The sequence below is a fragment of the Populus trichocarpa genome, chromosome 19 (assembly GCF_000002775.5).
Source record: "Populus trichocarpa isolate Nisqually-1 chromosome 19, P.trichocarpa_v4.1, whole genome shotgun sequence".
NCBI lineage: Eukaryota > Viridiplantae > Streptophyta > Magnoliopsida > Malpighiales > Salicaceae > Populus > Populus trichocarpa.
Genome location: NC_037303.2, coordinates 12,260,509 through 12,276,093, shown reverse-complemented (window position 1 = coordinate 12,276,093; position 15,585 = coordinate 12,260,509). Strand labels below are relative to the sequence as shown.

The following is a 15,585-nucleotide window of genomic DNA, read 5'->3' as shown; positions in this document are numbered from 1 at the left end:
CCAGGATGATTGGATCGGGATGTGAAATAAAATTGGAAGTGTAATATGATTTTGTCGACAACTTGGGACCCCCCAGTACAGGGGAGACTCTGTCGATTTTTTTTTTTAAATAATCGAAGTTAATTATTCGTATACATGTGTGTAGATGCGTAGAATGAAATCGACAGCACGTCGTCAGAAGACGGTTGCAGCTAGTTCTTCTAGCAGCGAGGAGGACGTATCCTTAGGTGCTGATCACGGCGAGGAATCTACGCCAACTTGTAATGCTGCCTCTTCTAGCGCGGTTTCACAGCGCAGAAGCGGTGTGCCTTCACAGCGGGGTCAATTCACCCGCAAGTACCAGGCACAATGGAAGGATGACCTCTCAATGTAAGTTTGTTTAGGTTTTAGTTTTTTTTTTATATACTTATAACATAATTTATGAACAACTAATTAATATTAATTACTACTTTTATTTAATTTCAGGTTTACAAACATTGAGGCTGCAAGGACTATAACATTGGCGTTTAAATCGTCGATGGAGATTCCATTGTTTCAATGGAGCCAGGTTTCCAAACATCCTGAGTGGAAACCTAATATCGATGCATGGTTTAAGCGATTTCAGGTCGGTGTTAATTTTTAATTTCCAGCTTATTTTTAATAAATGATTTTTATAATTTTATATCTTGTACTATTTTTATTTTATATGAATTATTTATATACACAGAACAAATTTGAGTGGGATAGGGCGGACAACAATGTTGTGAGGAGGGTATGGGAGAATCACGCGGCAACTAGGTAACATCAAAAATAATATTTATTTTTGTTTTATAATTTAATGTTTTAAATTCTAATTTGTTACTATGGAAGTAGGTTGCGTGATTTTTGGTATGACACCCAAAAAAAATCAAAAAAACATGCGAGGGATAACGGTCTTGAAGGATGGAATGAGGTGGCGGTTTGGCAGGAATTCAAATCGTCATTCATCTCGAGGGAAATATGGACGGCATATATTGAGCACGTGACCTCAGAGCGGTTCTCACGGCGCTCACAGTCTGGCGCCGACAACCGGAACCGGCAAATTTATGGTTCGGTGACCACGCACACTGGCGGATCCGTCCCATTCAGTGCACATGCAAAGCGGATGGTAAGATTAATTTTATTGAAATATATCGATAATTAATTTGTCGTTCCTTATAATATATTTAACTTTCAACCTATTTTTTCCTTACAGGCTGCGTCTCTTGGACGTGAACCGAGTCCAATGGAGTTGTTTCTAGAGACGCATGTGCGGAGTCAAGACCGCCAAAAAGGGGTGCAGCAGTTCGTGGACAACCGTGCTCAGCACTTCGTGGTATGTTCGTTCATTCATTTTATTTTGTAAGTTATTATTTTCTTGAATTGCATCTTGAATTGCATTTGATGATTTTTTTACCGATGGAATTTTCAGGAGACCTATAATAGCCGGTTGAGGGAGAGATATGGGGACAATCCGTCGACCCATCCAGATTTCGATCCAGATTTGTGGATGGAGGCGGGATCGTCTGGTGGACCCGATAAAAACAGGGTCTACGGGCTCTCCAACACTACGGCTGACAACTTGCGTTCGACTCGTAGTGTCTCAACTGTTGGAAGCTCTCCATCAGTATCGAACACCCAGTCTGAGGAGTTCATTGCGTTGAAACAACAATATCAACAACTCTCGACGAATTATGATGAGCTCCGTCAAATAGTCATGGAGATGAGATCAAAGATGGGTGACGATACTTGTGCAGCTTCTTTTTGGCCGTTTGGTCCCGGGAACAACCAGCCTCCTCCTCCTCCGCCTCCTCCTCCAGCTCCGCCGCTATTCTAGTTTAATTTTGTTTTTTAAACACATTAAACTTGTAATGAATATTATTACTTTTACATTTTTTATGTTTAATGCATTTTTATTTGTTTATTAATGTTTTTTACAATTAATAAATTATTTTTTTTATATATTTCAAATATTTACCGACGGATATACCGATGGAAAATATCCGTCGGTATTTAACAGAGAGTTGGCGAACAATTACCATCCATGCCATCGTTACCGACGGCATCACCGACGGATAATATCCGTCGGTGATTAACGACGGCCATACCGATGGCTAATATCCGTCGGTATTAGACAGAGAGTTGCAACAAAATTACAAGCCATGCCATAAATACCGACGGAAACCCCGTCGGTGATGCCGTCGGTAATTACCCTTAAAAGTACCGATGGATTGGCCGTCGGTAATGTTCCCGCGAGGAATTTTTTTTTAGCGCGCGTATCCGTCTGTATTACCGTCGGTGTGTCCGTCGGTGAATGGTTTTTTTTATTTGCGACAGAATTAGCGACGGAAATGGGATTTACCGACGACTGTTTTACCGACGGACGTTATCCGTCGGTATTGTTTTTACCGACGGAGTTCATTGCTATCACCGACGGAATTAATCTGTCGGTAAAACTGGATAATGTTGTAGTGATTGAAGCTTCTTCTGTGCACAGACGTTTCCTTGTCTTGTAAGTTTTCTTGGGGATGTACAAATATATCTGTGGCTGCTCAAAATATTTCTCGCCAATCACTGCGTATGCCACATTTTCACTCCATCATTGCTTGACCTCAAAGAATGCTTGCAGCTATCTATAGATAATTATTTCTGCTCTGTTGACTAATTATATGTTCGATTCAATTTGGCGCCAGCTACTTCTGTTTAGCTTCCCAGCCTCCTAAATATAAAATCCCATTTTGCAACATATTTGGGTTTTTATCTTCCTTTAACCTATACGATTTAGATTATGAATATTACTAAGTTAAATTAATTTTTATATTTTATTATATGATAAAAAAAATAAAAAAAAACTCATTTACAATTAATCTAATACTACAAAATAAAATTTAATAAAAACTTAATATTAAATAATATAATTAAAAAAAATAAAGGGTCAAGAAAACCCCAAGAGTTAGTATAAAAAAGCTCAGTCGTGCAGGCTTGTGTGGCCCCGCACAACTAGTCACGTTAGAAAAAAGCCTAAAAATATGGGCCTAAGGTAAACCAAAATAAAAATAGTTGTTAATGTATGGTTCAACATATGTTTTATCTATGTTTTATATGTTGGTCCTCTAGCTTTAAAATTTGTATTTTTACAATAATTTCAAACCTGATTTTTTTTTAATTAGACTACAGAGGGGCATGATTGAAAGAAAACAAAAGGTATAAGAATGAAAAAAAAAAATGTTAATTGATTTACTGTTTATAAAACAGTGAAATCGACCCTGTCTTTTAGATGTTTTATTAGGCCCCGTTTGTTTGCTGGAAAGTAGTTTCCTTTTGGAAAGTGAATTCCGGGGAAAGTGAATTCCAGGAAAGTGAATTCCGAGAAAGTATTTTCCGATGTTTGGTAGTGTAATGGAAAATAAGTTGGAAAACACTTTCCAGTGTTTGGTTATGTCATGGAAAATGAGCTGGAAAATAACTTATTAATGTTTTATTTTTCTCAAGTTTATTAAAATAATGAGGAACAAATCTTACAAATTAAAAAGTTGAATGAGAATGAAATTGAAAAAAATATAATTTCATAAATTATCTCAAATAAAATAAATAATAATCAAAATAATAGAGATCAAATCTAAAAAATTAAAAAAAAAATAAAAGGTGAAGAAATTAAAATAATAATAATTAACATTTCATAAATTATTTCAAATAAAATAAGTAACAATCAAAAGAATGAGGACCAAATTTGATAGATAAAAAATTTCAATAAAAAATGATAAGGAAAAAGCAAATAGCAATTATAAAAATAAGGACCAAAATTAATATAAAAATTAAATTTTAAGAGATGGAATTGAAAAATAAATATTCAAAACAAATTATATATAGCAATTAAAAGTTTGAGGATCAAATTTGATATAATCAGCAAATAATGATATTTCTAAATTTTTCACAACTTCTGGAAAGTGTTTTCCGCCCAAATTTTCCAGGAAAACACTTTCCTGAAAACCAAGCCAAATTTTCCTTTGACTGGAAAGTGTTTTCCGTTGACCAACTTTTCTAATGGCAAACAAACACATGAAAGCTTGGAAAGTGGTTTCCCGGAAATCACTTTCCGGAAAACAAATACAGCCAAAAGGAAAAACACTTTCCTGAAAACCAAACCAAATTCGAAAAGTGTTTCCGTTGACTGGAAAGTGTTTTTCGTTGACCGAAAAGTGTTTCTGTTGACCGGAAAGTGTTTTCCGTTGACCAACTTTCCTAATAGCAAACAAACACAGGAAAGTTTGGAAAGTGGTTTCCCGGAAAGTGAATTCCGGAAACAAACATGGCTTAATGCTAATATATTGTATAGCACAACAATTAAACTGGTGACTGGTGACCATAAAATTACAGGAACTAACAGTATAGACACAAGTAGCGGGATGAAGAAGCTGACAAATGATTAAATAAAGAGACTAGAGCAACCAACGCAATGCGATCTTCCAGCATGTATTCGACATCTAGCTATCAAACATGTTCCAAAGCAATAGTAATAGTCCAAGTTCTTTCTCTTATGGAGATGAACATGTTCCAAGACTTAATTTCCAGGTGGTGGGGATAGGAATGGGATAGAAGGAATTGTGGTTGGGATAGTTGGGAGCTTAGGCATGCTTGGCAATGGAGGCAGAGTAACCTTTGGGATACCAGGCATGGTGGGCAAGCTAGGAAGTGGAGGCAGCGTGGGCTTGGGTAGAGATGGTTGGGTTGTGGGCAAGGTTGGCAATGTGGGCTGTGGCAAATTTGGTACTGAAGGCAGAGGTGGTATTTGTAGAAGTTGGCGGGCAGCTAGAACAACATGGATTTTTGAAAATGACAGAGCAATGAAGAAAGTGAGAATGAAGCACTTGAAAAAGGCCATCTTTAATAGAGCGTTCTTGCACACACCTTCAGTGAAAAACTCTGTAGTGATCTGCGTCAAAAATAAGATTGGTATTGGGCTTATATAGTTTGTGATTTTCATAGATTTGGCCACTCGGCCACATATATTAGGTGATGAGTGAACTAGGTTTGGTTAGGAAAAAAGGTGAACCTATTTCCCTCAAAGTTATTTGGTAGTTCATCTTCTCAGCGTGTTGTCTTCAAAGTCAGCAAATGTAGTTGTGCATGAACTATATAATAACTATATCATAGAAACAACCAGGTCAAAAGGATGCTAATCTGCATTGATGGGCTATCTAACATTTGAGCTTTAGAGCACAGCACCAAACAAAGGCAGGCAGGCTTCTTTCTAATCATGCATGGACATTACTCGTTGTCTCGTATGAGAGGGCCACAATCTTTCTTGAGATAATATGAGGGCTTGTGTATACGTATAATAGTATTTGGCGTGTATTCAAACTTCAATCTCACCAACTGGAACTACATTTGACACGTTGAAGTGGAAGATGGATATGAAGGTGAGCTAACCAAGAAACAGAAGTTTTTCTCTTCTATATAAGCCCATGGCAGATCTTGTTTTTCTCATTCAAAACATTACAAAGCCTTTACGTAAATTTTGAGGAGCAATAACATCTACTGGTGATGGCTTACTTCAAGTGCTTCATCTTTGCTTTGTCCATTGCTTTGGCCGCCTCAGGCATCAATGTAGCCTTAGCTGCTCGCCATCTCCTCCAATTACCACCTCTCCCATCGGTGCCAAATATGCCCAAGCCCACATTGCCACCTTTGCCTACCATCCCAACCCTGCCCACAACCCAACCATCTCTACCTAAACCTACATTGCCTCCCCTTCCTAGCTTACCCACCATGCCAAGTGTCCCAAAGGTTAATTTGCCTCCATTGCCAAGCATGCCTTCACTCCCTACTATCCCAACCACAATTCCCTCTTTCCCATTCCTCTCCCCACCACCTGGAAACTAATTAATTATCCTTGATTATGATTATATACCTTATGAGCAGTGGTCTATTGCCATTACGTTGATCTTTTTATATAGGGAGTTGTGGGAGTTATTCAGTTGTTTGTTTGATTTTGTTTCATCTATTTGAACATTCTCAATTCCTGTCTTATATTTGTAAGTTTGTGCCACTGGGTTACTTGGATGTAGTTTGAGATTCTGCTATATATATATATGGATTTCTTTTCACTTTTTGCTGCTACTGCGTTATCTACCCAAATCTTAATGAGTCCTTGTTTGTGCTGCTAGATGACCTCCACCGCCAAGTATCATGAGCAAGCCACGTATGCCCAGCTTGCCAAGTTTCTTTACAAGTTGAGCTGTCTAATTTTACACCATGCATCTTCGCAATATCTCGTATGTCCCATAGCAGTTTGTAATAGAACTTGTGCGAAGCAAAATAAACCAAGAAAATGGAGAAAAATTATTGCGTGATATATATATCTTTTAACATTTAATCGAAATGAGGAAGATTATAAAACAGATATGGAAAAATGGTTTCCTAGTGGAGGATTTATAGTGGTGATTCGACTATATATATATGGCAGCAGACAAATTCCAAACTGATAATGGTAGACATTGGCCAAAAATAACAATTAGGAAGATAGCAAGTAGAAGGCTCGTACTGAGCTAATATACTAATTAAATATTATAGGGCGAATATATATATATAATTACAGGGACATCCTGGATTATATTGATCCAAGGAACGAGTTGTATAGTATCATTCATTAATGTAAAATTATATTAGTAAAATCTTGAAGGTCTTTTTTTTATATAAAAAAATTGTCAATGCCTCTATGCCTTTTGGTTTTTTCAAAAATCATTTTTTGTCCCTTTAGTTTTGAAAATGACATGATTGAGTCCAAAACTTTATTTATCTTTTATTTGAATCCATAAGTTTAAAAAAGAAGAGACAGAGTCACTTGATCACGGCGATTGAAAAATAAAGTTGACAAACATTCATTTTTCAACTATAAACACTTGTTATTTTTAATGTTAATGAGTTTTGTTGTTTTAGAAAGATTCTGTCTCAATCTTTTTTTTTTATTTATCTTTTTTAAAAGCACATATGAGTTTTGAGAGTTTAGTTTATTTATCATGTTTTTTACACATTAAATGAAAACTTGTTATTTTTTATTTTTATATAACCCGAGGTGATCGGGTCAGTTTACGCACACCACAACTAATTCTCGAGTTCACTGAACATCTTACAAGTCCAATAAATATCTAAAATATCACAAGGATGATAAACATGCATAAAAAAAATCCAACCAAGTTATAAAAAAAAAAAATAATACCCTTCTCCCCGCTGGGCCACGACCTCCATTGAGAAACTTGTTATTCTTCATGTTAAAGGTCATACATCGTTTCCACCACATATTGAACATTATTGCCCTAATATTATAATTGTGCCACTCTAAAGCTATGATTATCATGTATGAGCTCACCCATGTGTTTGTCTTTCTCTAGAAGAAATGAACTAAATAAAGACAGTGACCGAACGCACACAAACCAGAAAATCAAACCACCGAGTGCATGGGGGCGACCTTCTGACTGTGCAAGTGGCCTACTTGTTCAATACAAAATTCATTGCTTCCTTGCTTCTCATCCACAACACACATCATCTTTGGACTAATCTAGAGACACCTTCCTGGATGCCAAGGATCATAGCAAGATCAATTATAAAAAATCATGAATCTCCAATCTAATTAAATAATAAATAAATCTTGAATCAAACAATTCTACTATAATAAAAACCAAGAAATTACATTAGTTTATTATGGCCATCCAGCAACATGCAATGAGATAAAATTTAGGGGACCTGAAAATAGACACTTCAAAAGAGCTCTCAATTTCGTACTTGAAGCATTTTCTCTCTCTACCCTGGTGAAAAACAACCTTTATATGATTTATAAAAAGTATCAAAGCCCAAAATCAGGATCGAAAGATGGAAGCTGATGTATCCATTCTCATCAAAATCTAAACCCTAACATAAACCATAGCGAGAAAAAAAGGGACCATTTTTGTCTTCTTTGTCAATGGAAGGTGTTGTAGTCTTATTGTTGTCTTTGTTGAGTTGCTTTTTGGTGGCATCAGGTAATGTTCTTTTGATTGGCAATAATGTTACCATGGCTTTCGATGATATTGAAGCTAATTTCGGTGAGTTTTTTTTTTCTCTCTCTCTCTCTTTAATGTTTGTTTTGGTTTTTGGTCGCTAAGGAAGTGAAGGAAAATGAAAGAAAGTGAGGGACTTTTATTTCTAGAGCTGAAAAGATTGAAACTTTTCATTGAACTAGACTTTAATATGCTAATTGGGTATCTCAAAGAGTTGAGGCTTTTTTTATGCTCTTATTAATCAAATATTGAAAACACAAATCGAGTTTAAAATATTATTGATTTTAATCTGCTTAAAAAAGGGTTAGTTAGATTATGTTAGAATATTTGGTTTATGTGCACACTTGAGGATCTTGAATCTAAGAATTGTTGATGCCAGAATGTTGTAAGCACATAGTTTCTTACATATCTATGTGTCCATTCTGATTATTGGTTTTGTTGTTAAATTCAGCTCCGGCAATAAAGGGCTCAGGTGAATGTGGGGTGTTGTATTTGGCAGAGCCTATTGATGCGTGCTCGGATTTAACTAATCAAGCTGAAAAGGGTTCCAATTGTAGCTCTCCATTTGTGTTGATTATAAGAGGAGGATGCAGCTTTGAGGATAAAGTTAGAAGAGCACAAAAGGCAGGTTACAAAGCTGCTATTATCTATGACGATGAAGAAGGAATCTTAGTCGCAAGTAAGACCTTTTCCTATGTGAAAAATGATTTTTATCCACTGCTTAGTTGTTTGTTATTACTAACATGAATCCTTATTGCCATGAGAACTTGTTGATAATCTTACGGATTGATTCTTAAATTTGTCCCCAACATATGAATGCTTATTTAGTAGAAGGGTCTGCTCCAAATATAATTCTGTTCTTTGTTACTGCACCATTGTCTCACAATGGGATTCCTTGGATTTCGTGAACAAGCTTGTTAGGGTTGGTACAATTGCTACTTATATGTTGGACTCACTTTAGCAATGTGATTCCTTGTTCAAGCTCAAAACTTTTGCTGGTAATTTTACATCTATCTTAAATGGAAAAGGAATGTCAAAACTTTTACAAGTTCATTGTTATGAATTTCTGGTTCTTCTAAGGTGTTTAAATGAACATTAGACTCATTTATGACTATTCACTAGAATCTGTTTTTCTTTTACCCTCTGAGTTGGGTAGCAGATCTGTTACCAGGAGGGAGTATTGCTGCTTTCCAACTAACCTGCAAAAGAAAACAACGAATAATTCGTTGACCATTATGAGATTTGGTTTATCCTTCCTTCTTTTCGAGTCTCAACCTTGTTTTGACTGCCATAGCAACAAGGGCCTTTAGGTATTTTAGCATGTGGTTGAAGAAGAAGATATAGTCGTGGTTTCAAATTTTTAGCACTGGTTGCCTTGCTGAACTTGTGAATTATTAAAGAATTGTTGCATGCACTAATTTAATGATTTAAAGCTGTTAACTGCAATCCTCTGATGTATTCAACTGAAACTAAGTGGGTGGATCCTAGTTTTGAAAAAACTAACATGAATTAATAAAGAATTGTTGCTTATGCACTAATCTAATGATTTAAAGCTATTAACTGCAATCCTCTGATGTATTCAACTGAAACCAAGTGGGTGGAGAATTGTTTTGAAAGAACTTACTTTTTTTGCTGTATTAGGCATTGTGTGACAGGTGGTGCAGAGTGCTACATAGCATTTCACCCTGTTGTAAAATAGGTGTGATGCCATGGACCCATAATCCATTACATAACTAATGTCCCATTATGTATAGATATATAAAATTATGGTGTGGGATTTTAGTATTCATAGTTGCTGCTAATCGCTAATAAAAGGGCTGATAAGAGGGACATTAGCCTTATAGCATGGAGTATGGCACTGGTGTGTGGCGGGCTCTATCATAGATGGTAATTAGCATCCATTTTTCTCTGCTGTTTTGAGGCTGCTTTCATAGTTTTGAAACCCTTAAATTATTGATGATGATCTGTTGCAAGTCCTAGATCCACCAACTTCTGTGAGGAATTTTCCTTCATATTATAGTCCTGTGCTTTTAGCTTATTTTGTAAAAAGACACTTTGAACAAATGAGAAACAATCTGGTAGTAGGTCTTGATGCTTGTTTAGAGCATCCCTTCACGTTGGCAGTTACTTTCTTGCTGGCAACAATCTCTAAGTTCGAAAGTTGATATTGTGCCTATTGATTCATGCTCTGCCCTTTGAATTTAGCTTCTGTGGATATTCATAGTAGTTGTGCACCAGTTTTTCCCAACAATCAACAAGGATATGTTTGATATGGGTTAAAGTGGTGAAAAGTTATCCATTTCACCTCCTTGTGTTTAGTATGATTTTTCAGGGAGGGGAGAATTCCAAGGAGGATAACATTTAACTGCCAAAAGGGGTTAAATGTTAACTTTGCCTCTCTTTTTTTAACTTTCTACTAATTTGTTCTTTGTTTTCTTCCACTTCCTTTTTGCACCACAAATATATATTATTTAATTATTTAATAATTATATTTAATTTAGAATTTGATTTGATTTGTACAGGGATCCACTATTACCCATAATTCATTCAACTCCTACCAAACACCATTAATACCTCACCTCTTTGACACCTTTTACACCCTTAACACATCACCCTTAATTCTTACCCCCATAACATTCTCCCCCATATTTTTCAGCTAATACTAAAGGCAAACTAAATGGCTTAATAAATTCGTGATGTTGCTGCCAGCCATATGAGAAAAGTGAAAACTTATATGTGTGATTTGTTCCCCTGGTGAAATCACAGCTTTGGCATACTCGTATTTTTTTGCACTCTTGTTACCAATCAGCAGAGCAGGTTGAATTGTTGCTTATAAGTTTGTTGTGTGAATTGTTGGACCTTTCTAATCAAAACTTGGAGTAGGTAAATCCTTAGTCAAGTACCTAGAAATTTGTTTGAATAGCCCCTTTTCTATTGTTCTCTAATTTGCTAATGTTCTTTGGGCAGCAAATCTCTCTCTTTCTCACTCTCATTTATAAATGACAAAATAAATTATTTAGTTATCATGCAAATCCTAATCCAGAATGCTGAAAAATTTTCAGTGGCAGGAAACTCAGCTGGTGTAACAATACCTGCCGTCTTTGTTTCTAAAACATCAGGCGAAACGCTTAAGAAATATGCTGGGTTGACTGACTTGGAGCTGTGGATAATCCCAAGCTTTGAAAATTCAGCATGGTCTATAATGGCAATCTCTTTCATATCTCTTCTCGCAATGTCTGCAGTATTGGCAACCTGTTTCTTTGTCCGCAGGCATCGCATAAGAAGAGAGCGTCCTCGCTCTTCCCGTGTACGGGAATTCCATGGGATGAGCAGCCGCTTAGTGAAGGCAATGCCAAGCCTCACATTTACTTCTGCTCTAGAGGATAATTGTACTTCAACTACATGCGCCATATGCCTTGAAGATTATACTGTTGGAGAAAAACTCAGGATTCTGCCATGTCGACACAGTAAGCCTTTTTTTTTCCTTGGTTTCCTAACAACGATGATATACTTGCTTATTTAATACATTTACTTTGTTTGTGGCATCTGTTTCATGTTGTTTAAAGGTTGTGGGTTTAGTGTGTAGCCACTCTAATTTCAAATATGTTTTCAAGATAGTTTAGAGGGGTAATAGAATTATGAGAAGTGGCGACTGCAAAAATTGCTAGGTGCTTCAAGTCAGGTTGACATCTTCTTTGACTTAGTTGCGCTGGTTGCCCATGTTATTATGGCTAATGCTGGTATACCAGACAAGTTTATTTTTTTGGACCCCGAACCCACTCAAGCATGGAAGGGGCTAAGCAAGGGAAGTTTTTGAAAAAAAAAAAATTTGCCATTAACAGTGATTCAGTGGTTAGGGCTTTCTATAATGTCGTAGTGAGCAATTGAAAATATTGAGATGTATTTTGCAATTGTTTCTTGGAGCACGGTATACTTTGTACCTGAAAGGAACAATCTTGGAAAAAGTAATAAGAAAATACTTTTCCGTCTTATTTGTCAAGTCTTCTTTATTTATGGTTATCAACAGAATGTGCTGATTGTAAATCATGCTAGCCTTTCTGGCATTAACACCTAGTGAATGGATGTACCATAGAGACGTTCTTCTAGGTAATTTTTCAATAGCATCAAAGATGCAGCCAGGTAATTGGTGCAGAAAAGTTGGATATGTGAGGAATATATTAGAGCTGAATTAAGTAGGATTTGAACTTGATCTAGTGAATGCAAATTTAGTAAAACTTGGAACAGAGATAGGAAGTGAACTGAAAATTGAATGGTAGATTTATATGACTAGTATGATGACAACCTTGTTTTATGGTATATTTTCTGTAAATGCAAACTAACATTCTGGTAAAATTCGTATGATAAAAATCGAACATTAAACGACTTTGGAAATGGAAATCCAAAATGATGGAATCAGAAATGCAAGGTTCTAGGGCCCCCCTTTTCTTTTTTGTCGATTCGTATTATCAAAAAGTGGAAAGTAGCTCCTTCTGAAGAATTGTTCATCTAAGATAGTCTGATATGGAAATTCTGACGTGTCAATATATAAGGGTGATTTTCACTCTTATCGAGCAGAAATAACAGAGAGTGCAAGATAGGTAAAGAAAATTTAGGTTTGTAGTATTCTCTAGAAGATGTCCTCTTAGATAGCGTGGTGTAAGAACATATATTTAGGATTTGAGTTGCGCATGTACACTTCAATGCCATATTAAATAATGCAACCAAACAAACCAGTTGTGGCTGACGTTTTTATGGCAGCATGTATTTCTATCGAACAGTTAATAATAGGACTATTTTCATAACCCCTTTCACTCTGCAATTAGAAATGATGCTAGCATCTTCTTGAAGCTTTTGACAGGTTTTGTATTAATTGCTCATATCTCCATTAACTGAATCATATATTCTCAAACCTCGTGCAGAATTCCATGCTTTCTGTGTGGATTCTTGGCTGACGACATGGAGGACCTTTTGTCCAGTATGCAAGCGTGATGCAAGAACTAGCACAGGTGAACCACCAGCAACAGAATCCACACCATTGCTTTCATCCAACCCATCCTCTTTGGCTTCATCATCCATGCTGTCATCTTTTAGATCTGGAACATCAACTGCCATACAAATTACCCCATCAAGGACCCCTTCAGTTTCTTATATTCCCTCTCTTTCTAGCACTCCTTATGCCCAGCAGTCTCTTAGATCCTATCGGCACTCACCTTCCATAGCTCTAAGCCAGAGCTCAGCTGATCTTAGGAACATGTCTTCCCAAAGATCCCGTGCTTCCTTCTTGGTTTCACCCCATTCTTTAGGCTACCCATCAATTTCACCCTTGAACACCAGATACATGTCTGCATATATACCTAGCCCAAGTAATGCCTCACCAAGTTTGGTTAGCTCTAGTCATCAGCCACGCCCATTGCATTGCAGTGAGTCTGCTGCAAGTTTCTCTCCATTTGCCTCTGCCCAGTCTCTTCCAGATTGCTAAATGAAAATATAACATGCGAGTGGGAAGTCTAGAGTAACTGCACACAACTGCGGGATGTGAACCAACATGTCAGATTCTATGCACCTCTGATTCACACCTTATGGCATCACAGCTTGGGTTCCTCTGAATATAAATCGGTCGTCTTCTTGTGCCATATCAGAATGGCATTCATTCTCTGCTTGATTTGTACATTGTAGCATACAGTCATGTCTTTTTTATCAATATTCAAGTGAGAGTTCTGGTCCTGACAGATGAGGTCTGGCGGATTCTTACTCATCACCATGTTTGAGTGTATTCCTGCTGTATTGGGTTGTTAATTTTAATCTTTTGAATAGTTGTATTGATCAATATAGTTAGTCCCAAAGGCTCTAACCGTTGTACCATGTAGAGTTTGCAGTTGGAGATTTGCGTTACGATAAGGAACTTGAAGATTTAAATGTAAGAGCAAAATAATAAAGTACGATTGTGGACTGCAATTTCCAGTGCCCTCTGGTTTGTTGTTCCTATTTGAATCTTCACTCAAAAGGTTAGAAGCTTTCTTTTCGTTTATTCTCTCGGTAGCAAGGAGACGCCCTAATGACAATCATCCGTTGTATGTAACAGACTATCTTTGATCGAATATTGATAAACAAAATGCATGCCTAATGAGAAGGTAAAGAGCAGGGACTGCTGATAAACGCTGCCTTTATAGATAAATCTTGAGTTCTCCTGAAAAGAATGTTGCGTCTGGTGCAAAAATAAAGAACATTCTCAGGAAATTCAGCCTTGAGTGAATTGGAAGCGGCAAGTAGGGCAAGGACTGGTTTTAAACCACTTGCCAATGCAAGATCCGTGATAGGCATGAGAACATGGCAACCAAGCTGCCCTAAAAAGCCTGTCCTCGGTTCTTTGCAAACAAATCCCGCAGACATCCAGATCTTCGAACACAAGTACCACTTTCTTAGAAAGCATTTGGGAAAGTGGTGCAACTGTGTACCCTAAATTTTTAATTTTATTTTACTTAAAATTAATATATTTTTAATATTTTTATATCATTTTAATGTATTAATATTAAAAATTAATTTTAAAAAAATATAAAAATATATATTATTTTAATATATTTTCAAATAAAAAATATTTTAAAAAATAACTGTAAATCTACTCTCAAACAACTCCTCGATGAATCATCCATGTTTAACACATTTCTGGCACCAACTCAAATCTGGATTCTCGTTGATCTCTCCATGGCCAAATCAATCACCTTCTCCTCACATCTCTACAACAATAGGCACAGACCCTGAAGCTATTTTGGACCCGTGTTTGCTAGTGGAGCCGAGGGTTTCTTGCACTCCTCTTTCATGTCTTCTTGAGGAATCCCCATTAAAGAAAGTCTGTTATCTTCCAAAGACTCAAACTCTAAAATTCACTATCACAACCGCAAGCCACCTCCAGCTTTCATTCTCAACCTCCTCCACAGCTCAGCCACAACCCACCTTTAAGATTTGCATCCTTTCGTAAAAGCATGAATTCATATTGTTCCAATTATACAAGAGATAATAGCTCCAGTGTTTGGATACATTTTGCTTGCAATTGGATAAGTTTGACTTAGCAGCAACATTTCATGATCATATTTATATATGTTATTGTATCTACGATTATTTAATTTATTTTATGAATTTATTTTGATTTTACTCTTTATTCAAAAAAAAAATAACCAAGTTTAACCATAAAAAACAAAAATAAAAAATAAAAACACATTAAAAAACCAACAAGTTTTGCCTTTAAAAAAAAAAAAAAAAAACTAGTCAAGCCAAAACTAGTCGGGTTTAAACCAGTTTTAGTAAAATCTAATTTTAAATATATATAATTCAATTTAGTTGGTTTTTTCCCCTAGACTTTTCTAAATTTTATTTTTTATATAAAAAATTATTTCTCTCTGTCCATCCCTCCTCTCTATCCCACGGTTGGCTCAAGACACTAACGACCCAAAACCAACCCCGACCAGATATGTACCAGGATATGGTCATTCCTATTTTGTGTCTGGAGAAGTGTGTCAACTGAAAAAATTATCATGGAAAAAAAATACGAACGTGG

General features: G+C 36.3%; 2 protein-coding genes across 2 annotated transcripts; both read left to right on the top strand.

Annotated features, from left to right (window-relative positions):
- Positions 1–1,258: 1,258 nt before the first annotated feature.
- On the top strand, positions 1,259–1,851 carry LOC127904803 (uncharacterized). The gene is made up of 2 exons (XM_052449686.1): positions 1,259–1,333; positions 1,430–1,851. The coding sequence occupies exon 2, from the start codon at positions 1,508–1,510 to the stop codon at positions 1,832–1,834; it is 327 nt and encodes a 108-aa protein (XP_052305646.1). The 5' UTR covers positions 1,259–1,333; positions 1,430–1,507; the 3' UTR covers positions 1,835–1,851.
- A 5,726-nt stretch (positions 1,852–7,577) lies between these two features.
- LOC7475798 (receptor homology region, transmembrane domain- and RING domain-containing protein 2) lies at positions 7,578–13,988 on the top strand. Its single transcript, XM_002325950.4, has 4 exons — positions 7,578–8,078; positions 8,485–8,712; positions 11,096–11,500; positions 12,953–13,988. Exons 1-4 carry the CDS (start codon positions 7,958–7,960, stop codon positions 13,510–13,512), a joined length of 1,314 nt encoding a protein of 437 aa, XP_002325986.2. The 5' UTR covers positions 7,578–7,957; the 3' UTR covers positions 13,513–13,988.
- Positions 13,989–15,585: the final 1,597 nt, after the last annotated feature.

Bases quoted from the DNA above. Each gene is read 5' to 3' on its own strand.
- LOC127904803 (XM_052449686.1), top strand. From the start codon at position 1,508: ATGGAGGCGGGATCGTCTGGTGGACCCGATAAAAACAGGGTCTACGGG.
- LOC7475798 (XM_002325950.4), top strand. From the start codon at position 7,958: ATGGAAGGTGTTGTAGTCTTATTGTTGTCTTTGTTGAGTTGCTTTTTG. The intron at 8,079-8,484 runs GTGAGTTTTTTT...TGTTAAATTCAG, and splicing joins TGATATTGAAGCTAATTTCG to CTCCGGCAATAAAGGGCTCA. The intron at 8,713-11,095 runs GTAAGACCTTTT...AAAAATTTTCAG, and splicing joins AGAAGGAATCTTAGTCGCAA to TGGCAGGAAACTCAGCTGGT.